At 41.4% G+C, this 10,767-nt stretch overlaps 1 protein-coding gene across 2 annotated transcripts in view; it reads right to left on the bottom strand.

Annotated features, from left to right (window-relative positions):
• The window catches only part of osbpl6 (oxysterol binding protein-like 6), a 28,253-nt gene extending 19,292 nt beyond the window's left edge, over positions 1-8,961 (bottom strand). The window contains exons 1-2 of one of the 2 annotated variants that reach the window (XM_026376022.1): positions 8,684-8,961; positions 2,472-2,699 (exon numbers count right to left, since the gene is read on the bottom strand). In XM_026376022.1, the coding sequence (XP_026231807.1) occupies positions 2,472-2,618 (147 nt within the window). In that variant the 5' untranslated portion in view covers positions 2,619-2,699; positions 8,684-8,961. The remainder of the gene's footprint in view (positions 1-2,471; positions 2,700-8,683) is intronic. The other variant, XM_026376024.1, reaches the window with a different exon arrangement.
• Between the last annotated feature and the right edge of the window lie 1,806 nt (positions 8,962-10,767).

Raw genomic sequence — 10,767 nt, forward strand, 5'->3', positions numbered from 1 at the left:
ATGAGAAGGTCTTTATCACGAAAACAGATAGAATCTATTCTTATTAGCTGATAATCACATCATTGACTTCTCTACTGTCATAAAGCACAGGGACGTTATTATAAATATTTGTCACGACCACAGATTGCGATGGCATCTATCCTTCCTACTATCTCTCCAAGCTGAAAATGTCTTATCTAACCAGGAAATTGCAGGCAGCAAGAAAAGTTGCTGCGACATCCTGAATCAACGTGCAACGCCTTGATGAACTCTAAGTGTGTGTGTGTGTGTGTGTGTGTCTGTGCTAACTGCAGGTGGTGCCTCTAATTGCTCTCATGAGGGTCTGTAGACTGAACAGTAGTCGTCAGCAAAGAGGAAGGTGACATGTATTGATTTGAAAATAGGGGAAGGATTTCATTAAGGCTTTCCTTCATCAAAATGCCCAGTTCTCATTTTCCTTTCTCAAAAACAGAGGTCCAGCCTTGTTAGCAAAGATCTTTCCTCAGAATATACTGTGTTTCTTCACCGTATCCCACAGGATGATGTACAGTGCCGTGTATACTTCACAGCGGTCCACCAACAATGTATGACCAACAACTCCCTGCACAGAACCACCCTGAGCAGACAGTGTTGCAGCATCTATATGACATTGTATGCTTAACTTTGTTGTGACATTGTTTTGTATACACGAATATGTTACAGTAATTAGCTCTGCATTGTGTTTGTGCTTGAACACCTCCATCTTTTACCAACAACGCTGGTAGTAAAGGAAATGATCTCTAGGGCCAACAAACTAACTCCACCAGTCTTGATAGTTCCTGCTGGGTCAGTACTCAGCTGACAAGTATCATGCAGGGTCAACGCTGTGTGTTTGTTGGTGAACAACTATGTTTACATTTTAAAAAATTTGTGGAGGTGTAAACTATAGATTTCTCATTTGTCTTGATCTAACAACACCGGTATCACTCCACACTGTTTTTGAATCATACACCTGCCTCTCTAATTGTTGCATTAAGTATCTGGATAACCCACAGGTACATCATTTAGGTGTATCGCGTAATGAACATTGCTAAATTATGACACAAAACAGCTGCAACAAACAAGAACTAATTCCCAATTAAAGTCTTGTGGTGCTGCTGATTCCCTCAATACGCCGCCGACTATCAGGAGGTCTTGATCAGGCAGGTGCATAAAATTAACAGAATCTACTGAACAAAGACTTAATTTGTTGCTATCTCTGCATCTGTCTCTTTGGCCAGTACCTGACGTCAGTAAAGAAAAGAGGTGCTATTAGATAACCTCGTTCTGAGATTAACCTGGCTTTAAGATTATGGAGCGTCTGGAAAATTAAATGCGGGACCCCTTCATCCATAAAGGCCCTGTTATCAAAAGTGAAGAGGTGACATTAAAGAACAGAACAATGAACAGACAGGTTGGAGGAGTTAACTGTCTGCCTCATCAAGCAGCACGCCTTCGACTGTGCTTTTCAAAAAAGGCCCCATTTCTCAAACCTGCTCCCTTTTGCTCCTCGGAGAGCCATCTCCCGCAGACACAAGCTGGGCTCACACACATAGTGTACCAGAGAGTGCCACATGTTCAGTGGAGCACCAAGCCTCCGCCTGTCCCTCATGAAATATTCATCACCCAGTACCAATGGAAAAGAGGTGATGTCAGAGATTCCACTTTTGGTGTCCTGTTTCTGCATGGACACAGTGACACAGCAGCTCAGTAGAGGTAGAGAGGACTGGGGGCCTTTAGACACCTACTGCAGAGGTTAAGTTTAAACAATTATTCTGTGAACTGTGAAATAAGAGTCCCTCTCATTATCTACCACGCCTCTGCGAAGGTGTTTATTTACTAAACGAGGAATTAGGGTTGTTCTCTCTTAGGTGATTCGTCAGTGAATCAGTCAATAGGGTGTTGAGAGTTGACTGGCAGACAGTCTTTTCTGAATGGGCTTTTTGCAGGGAATATATTAGTCAGCACCAGGGGAGACTGGTTCTGTAGTGAGAAAGCACAGAAACACTTCTGTATGCACACACTACCTTAATGTATATTACTACAATCTACACTATACTGTAATCCTCCATGTGCAAAGTGTAAACCAGACTGCTTTCTTCTTAATTTCCACTAACTGAACAGTTGTACGTAGTACAGTTTCTGTTTTCTGTCAACACTGAGAGACAAGATGCACTCATCTTATCTGTCAGTGGACAAACTGGTTGGGAAGTTAAACATTCAGCACCCATGAGGTGACTTATTATTTTTGGGATTCTCTGCTTGAATACGTTCCTGGCTTCCTTCTATTTGCGATATTTTCTGTGGCTAAGGCTTTCTCACAAAAGGATGACACTGACAGAGGACTGCAGCATCCCAGAATAATATTCACTCCTCCCTGTACTACCTCTGCTCAAGCTCCCATCGTTCAAAGTGCTGCTACTCCTACAAACAGTCTCTAGATGCATTTTCTCCTCCTGCGGCCTGAGATTTACCTGCCGGCTGTCGCGCTGTGAAGAGGAAGAGGATGAGGCGCTCTTGTGAACTGGTGTGGAGGTCTTGTTGACTGGTGTGGAGCTCCTTTCCTCAGAGCTCAAAGTGCGCCCATGGGGCCCTCGCTGGTAGTGTTGGTGGTGAGACATGGTGGGACCTCCCTCAGCTATGGGCTCTGCAGATCTGAGGCATCCTCTGACACTTTCTCACGATCACTGCTTGCTGTGCATCTGAAAAACAAGAATCAGGAAGTTGCACTTCATCCACTTTTACTTCCTCGCTCTGTCTCAATGCTCTTGCTTATACAAGGCATTGAGCCACATTGATCAAACAACACTTAGTCTAGTTATAAAGAAATTAATGTTTGGGCCTCTCCTGGGTTTTCAGAACCATTTCCCATCAGTTTCAATGTATTAATTTCACTCACAAAAACTCTTAACTATACTTTGAGGCATTGGCTTTTAAGATTCTTCTCAATACATGTACATTACTGCATTAGCCTTTGGTTATGTTTGCTACAAGACTAATGGAATTCAGTTTTGCTCAACACACTGTATTTAGCTTTGAGTTTTAGATTTGAGTCGTGCAATAAATATGTTCAATTCAAAACTGAACCAATACTACGGCTACAACTAATGGATACAGACTTATAGACTTTTATTTTCAGTTTATCTTACTGTTATTTTTTCATTTAATAGGGAAATCACTTGATCTACAATTCAGCTGTATACTTTATTTTACTGATACTCATTCAGTTAATTGACAAATCAATTAACACTTGGGGACTCTCTATTCTGTAGCTGAGGATACCAAATTAGTGTATCCATATGCCAAAGCTTACAGAACAGAGTACTCACAGAGATCTATTTTAAGCATAAATACTCAGTTCAAAATGTCTGGTTAACCTTCTGCTGAGGAACGAACAAGGAGTACTCATTTTCATCATTAGTAATGACACTTTGCCGCTCCATGCTGGCACCCATAATACTGCCTGCAGTGCTGCTGTAATTGTCTGAGCGCCTGGGAGGTCTCATCACTGATAGAACATACATCGAAATCATCAGGAGTAGAAAACAGATAAACAAACTCTGTTGATATTAGAAACTCCAACACTTATAGATATAAGTGCTATATAGATATTGAAGATGTTACGGGTCTTTATGAGGACAAATTTTCATATTACATATCAAATTATCATATATACGGTATTTCTGATCGAATACTGAGCATGTGAACTTTGAGGATAACCTTTAGAATATTTTTTTCATACAAGAACATGTTGAGACTGCTTATTACTCTTGGCTAGAACTGTCTAATTAACACAGAAAACTGGGTCACATAACTGCAAAACCCTGAAAATTACACATTTCAATATCTGGCAGCTTTATAATGAATTTTATATGAAGGAAAGTGCTGCTGTCAATTTATCTTGATCATAAGAAAGTGTTTTACTTGGTGGAATTAATAAATGAGATGATTTACATGTATGCATCATGCATCAATCAGCTATTTAATAATGTTCTAAAATTATTATTGTTGTTGTTACAGTGAGATGATACAAAAGAAGAGTGGCTAATAAAACTGTGTGTGTTATCACATGTAGGCCACGGTATGTTGCCACAAACAGTTTGTGTTCGTATACAACTGGGGAGCACCCTGTGGTTTTAACTACAGGATGTGTCTGTTAAAGTCTGTAACGTGTTAGGGAAACTCCCTGAATCCACTGAGCAACTCTGCACACGTATAGCCTTTCTCTCTCTGTCTCTCTCTGTCTTTCTCTTACACACACACACACACACACACACACACACACACACACACACACACACACACACACACACACACACACACACACACAGACTATAATATATAATTCAGATCCTTTAACAACGTCATCATCCCTGTCCGGTCTTAAGCCAGCAAGGATCTACAGTAAGACAAGGCACTAAGTCCATTCAGATAATGTATTCCACTTAGCCTATTTAATAGAGCTTCTCTCCTTGACCTAATAAGGAAGCACAAGTGAGCAGTACTTTCAGTGAAAACTGTTTTAATACAGAGCTAATCTCTGACTGTACAGACTATAGTAGATTCGGAACACATTCAGTGACATTCAGTAAGACGTAAGATAAATATCTACCAGCAACTGAAAATGACAGCGAAAGGAAAAGTGAAGTGAAAATTTGTAAAGGTAACTTCTCACTTTTGCAGAAAACACTTTTACACATTTTTACTGAATACACGAATTACATGTTGTGAAATATGCACACATTAAAACACAATCAGAACCATTTCATTATTAGTTTGCCTAAATTTGCCAGCTACTGCTGTTTGTTACTGGTGAAATAATAATATTGATATCAATATAAAGGATTCATAGTCAAAGAGCCATGTTGCGCTGTCTGCTTGACTCCTGTTTAAAAGGAGAACAGCACTGCTCCATACAAAGCCAGTTCCCATGTTGGGTTAACATTCACCTAGGACTTGATTAGTCATGAGCTTAATCTTCTAAATCCAGTCACCATGATTATGGTCCTCTAAGCAGGAGGACAAGGCACGCCCTGTCATCTGGATACTCTGACAACACTTCTTAAACACCTGACAATAGGTGTACTGTACAAAATATAAAGACGTTCTAGAGAGGTGTGCAGCTGAACAACATATACAAAGATCGACAAAGGTATTAAATAGTTTTATCTGTTCTAATTTGTTCGCTGTCACAAGTTGAATACTTTTACTAAATCTCCACTGTCACTCTGAAAAAAGAAATGCACAGCAGGCATTAAAACTCTGTTCCCCATGTTATAGATTTCAGCCATTTTCTCTTGGTAATCTGGTTACTTGAGTGCATGTAAACGCAGTCAAGGACAGCAGCTCACTGGAAAAAAAAAAAAGCATGAAAAATACCCTTCATTTTGTTTCCACTAATAAATGCTGCTGCCTGCAAGCTGCAATTACAGATAAAATGCTGTTCACTATTTCTTCTTCCATAGCTTCTATAGCTAGAAAATATCATTATTGCAAGTTTCCTTGGAATATTGTGATATAGTCTTGGGGGTATTTGACCCACTCCTACTTTAAAGGCAGCATATGTCTCTTGAAAAGCTGAATATATGCCGGTCAAGGGTGTACATATACAAGCCACCCATGCCAAGGGCATTGATGCACACCCCCATACCAATATGCTAGCTTTTGCACCTTACTGTGATTTTACACTTATTAACAAAACTACATTTCTGCAGCCTCTTGGTGTTGACGCCACTTTATGGAAATTAGCCTATTGTCTGCCGAGTTAGAAATATCTAGAAAGAAAACGTCTTCACCTGCATTTCCCAGCTTTATCTCCCCCCCGCCCCCCATAGCGCACTCTCAACTCAATCATACATAAAACAAGTTCTGTCTGTCTCATTTCATGCTCCAAAAAACAGATTTTATTGAGGTGGGGTTTTTTCTGCATCAGCTGTCAGGGATGTTTTGCAGAGAAAATGGCATCAACAGTTTATTTAATATGGAATTAATTGGTTACTAAATTTAAGATTCATGGTCACGTGTTGATCTAGGGGTTATTATAACTCTAGAGACACTTGAAACAAGCTGAGTAAACAACTCTAATGAGTGAGCATTACCAGGAGGAGGATTCATTTGTGCCTATTTTGTCGTCTACAGTAGCAGAATACATACAGACTGGTCTATTACAGCAACAAAGACATTTTTTGTGTTGCAGTGGTAAAATAATGGCAATTTCATGTTCATATCACTGTCACAGAGCATCATCTGAGCACATGAAAAGCCTCACAGCATCACGGTGCATTGTGCTAAATTAATCAAATAATCTACTGGTTGTATAGATCACAATAAAGAGTTCAGTCTTTTGGGTTTGAGGAGTTCAAACTACTAGTATTGAGTGTGCAGAAACCTTGTGGTGCACAGGATGTTGTGGTTCTTACTTCTTCTTCTTTTTATGGCTGCAGATACAGTTTTAGAAGTTGTGAAAACCATCGTGGAGTTTAAATAGGGTAACATCCTGAGACACATGAGCTCTGTCTCTGTGTGCACCCCCAGTAATAACAATCTGTATTACTGAAATGTCTTTGAACAATATGCTGAATTCCTGCAGGCTCTGGGCTTTTTGTAGCTGAAGAATATGTGTTGTAACCTTAGTGGGGGATGGGGGGGGGTAGCAAGTGAAAAGTTAAATTTCTCCTTCAGGGAGCAGTGACTATCATCTGTTCTGACGTGGGTCAAGCCAAGAAGAGCCAAGCAGAGCTGTGGTGTGAGAGGTCTAGAGGACCCATGTAATCCCTCTATCTGTGCCGTGCTCCGCCAGATCTGACAGGGATGAAGAAAACAAACTCGAGACCTGAGCCAGCCAACATGCGAAGCGGCGTCACGAGACCCGAAGTCAAACACAGCAAATGACAAATACGACAGCGACACATTGATCACTTGATGTTGCTGTAAACGCTGCACATTGAACCACACCAGCGTTAATGGAATCACTCCTCACAATGATGTAATAAGCTGAAGCAGGATGATAAAAAAGGGATGAAAAGACGTTCATGTTCGTGTTGTCACCACATTATCGACCAGCACTCTACTGGGAGCCAAGTTTGATGACCCCCCCCCCCACACACACACACTCTCTGCTGCATAATTAAAGAGGACCAACAAAAGCAGACTCGTGTCCTAAGATTATGTTACAGGTTTGTGGACAACTATTGTCTGAATTTACAACTGGGTAATAACGCACATCGATTATCAGTGTTTTTACCAGATCCTGTGCGACATCTATAAGTGGTCATCAGCACATCTTATTTATTTTTACTAACACTAACTGAATGGAGCCAGTTTACCACTGCACACATTACATCATCTACATAGAGCTTACGTCTTACGTACTCGCACACTAGAGTTCATTATGGAAACTGAAAGTTGAAAACTGTAATGATCTCAGAGCCGGGACTCAGTTCTCGTTCTGGTCCTGTCACTCACAGTCGGCTGTAAACTGTAATTTGTTAACTTAATCCTGTTGAGAAAACACAACGTCTGACTTTAGATGACTGACTTTGTTACGTGGTAGGTAAATGAAGTTTACAGAACAAAGATCATCAGATATCATGTTAACTCCAGTCTACATTTTCAATTACACCAAGAACTAAATTTTACTGCTGGTGATTTAATACAATAATGAAATCAGACGAAAGGGACAGTTACAGGTGAACTCTGAGCATCAATGTGTCACCTGATTGACTGAAGTAAGAAGGACGCAATCGCTTGACGTGGTGTAAAAGAAAAAGAAGGATAAATGCAGTGTGATGAGGCTCAAAGTGAGGTTGGCCTCTGCTTCACCTCTTTTACTTGTATCAAAGGATGACGGCGAATAAGCTGTGCAAAGATTTCATCTAAATGGGACTGGGATACCATCTGCAGGAGGATTCTTCAGGCTGGGTCAAGAAATAAATCCGAAAAACCAAGCAGTCACTGGTGCTGATCAGAGCGGCATCTATTCACAAAAGCATCCCAGTGACAAACTGTTTCCAGTCCCCTCTGCTGCTCTTTAATTTATGTGAACCGGTGCTATTTTGAACAACTGCAAAGTCACTGGCTGACCTTCAGTGTGGGAACCCAGGCAGAGTGATGCTGTCAGGGGCAGAAGTTGGCCAACTTTCAATTAGTTGGCATCCCAGCGGTGACAACATGATGTGTGGACCACAGAGGATTATGAATGGAGCTCATGTCCATCACTGATACTTAGAATATATGAGGGGGCATCTGATGGGACGGCTCAGTAAAGAAAGGGGGAAAATGACGCATTACGCGTTCAAAGTCAGCTGCGGAGTTGTCTGTCTGTCTGTCTGTCTGTCTGACTGTCTGTCTGTCTGACTGTGCGACCACTCCACTGCTGCCTCCATGTTTCAGGACTCCTACATCTTGCTGGGATGTGCATGTTTGGATACAATAGCAGCAGACAGCAGCCTAGCTGGGTGGTCATGTCTGACTGGTCCTCTCGCTGATTCACTCAGGATTGCAAATGCAAAACCCTGATCCGCCGGGGTCTCGGCGTGAGCGCCTCGAGAGAGCGCCAAAACGCACACAGCATTGTTATGACACCGTGGTTTCCTGTTTATAACTGAGCCTGCTAGTGAAGCTGCCCTGAAAGAGAGAGAGGGAGAGAGAGAGGGAGAGAGAGAGAGAGAGAGGCTTATTGTCTTACCACAGATGCGGCGTAATGGTCCTGTCTTTACGGCTCCTGGCGCAGGAAACAATTGAGGGGGTCTCCCTTGACTGGGCACAGATTCCCAGCTCTCAAAGACAAACGGCTTCCATCGGGCTCCACGTTGACCGGGTGTATTTCTTCCTATTGAAGACGTGCGCTGCACACGGGCCAGGACATGATGGGAAGTGAAAAAAGTGCTGTGGTCGCCTGTTTCCTTGAATGCGGGCTGTGATGCTCGGCTCGGCTCAGCTGCGCTCCGCTCCGCTCCGCTCCGCTCGCTCCTCCCTGCAGCAACATCGGTTTGGAGCGGGAGCAAAGCGCAGGACTGGATCCGCACAGTGGCGCACAGAGGAGGATCCCAAAACCCGGATCAGGACTCACCCGAAGCTCGGACTCGGAGTGACCAAGTCTTGTCTGCCCCCCCCCCCCCCCTACAAGACTGATTTAAATAAAGATGTTCATGATGCTTTTTCTTGATTGTTGTGTTCAGGCAGAGTTCAGTGTCTTATAAACAACAGAGGAGCAGGAACTGGTGGAATTATTAACACTTCTGCCACAAAGATAGAATTCAATAATGAATCAGTTAAGCAAAGTAATAGCTCATTCAATTCCCTGAGAGCTGATTACTTTTTAAATAACTCATAAACTAAGCTCCATCTGTGGCTACTGATAAATCCCAGAGTACGTTCACAGGGACAAGGACTGGTTTTCTGTATACAGTGGTTGTGACATGTGATGTGATATTCAAGCTGATAAAGCACGGCCATGTCTTTATTAAACATATTTTTCAGTACACATACAAAGTGATGGGTGTGTTCACTTACTTTTTAGACACTGTATATTTTAGCTTCTTATCGCTCTTGTTATGTTTCACATTCACAAATCTGAATAAACTGGGTACAAACACTGGACTATGTGTCACCTTGATTAAAGATCAAAGCAAAGAAGACCTTTAGTATTTTAAACCTATCTGAACTTGAACGCTTTCTGTGTTACTTTGTTGTACTTCTTTGTTGGAAATACACCGTACTTGGAATAGGGATGTTTCTTTATGCCTAAATCAATTGGAAATTGTTGATGGATTGTTTTTTTCTCCAGTGCATTTATTTTACAGCTATACAAACCAAACTAAGATATTTGTTTTATATTAAAAAGTGTAATAATATTGTGTGAATCATAGGTCATAAACTCTCAAAGGCCTAAAGGTGATACTGAATGTAGAAAAGCAGCTAAGTGGTAGGGATACAGTTCCTTTTCTCGTTGGATAACTGAATCAACAAACTGACAAAGTAACTTAGTGTGTAATTGTTTGATGCTCATGAGCTGTGTGGTGCTTCATTGTGTCTTTTAAATGTTTAATTAGTTACATTTGTGGTAGTTTCACACACAATGTGGTTTATTGTAGGAGTTTATATGTGTATCAGTAAGTAACGTGAAAGGCTGTCTGCAGGCACGGGGAGCCCTCCTCGTGTGTATGCAGCTGTCTAAAACTGTCTTGAATGATGATTTATTTGGAGAATCCCAAGAATTATAATCCAGAACAAAGATGATCTTCATTGGCATCAAAAAGAGGAATGAAAGAGCTGAGCTTAGAGCGTATCTTAAGTCTGCAACTTCGTAAAACACACTTCATCTGGTTATTCTTGTGCCAAGAGGTCGAAACAATCTGAGTGGTGTTGGCATGAGTTGAGTGGAGTAAATGATTGTCCTTCAATTTTAATAGATTATGATGGTTTTACATTAATTATTAAACTATTCACTTATTAGAAATGTAGGGACTTGAAGCTGTAACTTGATTTGTACCTAGAAATGAGTGTGACGTCACTGGGCCTATTGTGTTTCTTTGCTCAGGGTGTGTGTGTGGGTGATCCCAGCTCCAAGTTGTGGGGTGTGACGCCCTCTAGCGTTCAAACGTTGCTTCTGCAGGCAGTCGTCTCTGTGTGAAGGAATTAGATTTTCTGAGTTCCTTCTGCTAATACAAGTCGCTGTTATATAACCAGATAATAATGTAGACCTCTGTAGAGTCCGCATCAATCCAAGTTTGGTGGATGCAATTAAACGTATTGTTAAGTTACTGCATC

The sequence above is a fragment of the Anabas testudineus genome, chromosome 21, assembly GCF_900324465.2.
Source record: "Anabas testudineus chromosome 21, fAnaTes1.2, whole genome shotgun sequence".
NCBI lineage: Eukaryota > Metazoa > Chordata > Actinopteri > Anabantiformes > Anabantidae > Anabas > Anabas testudineus.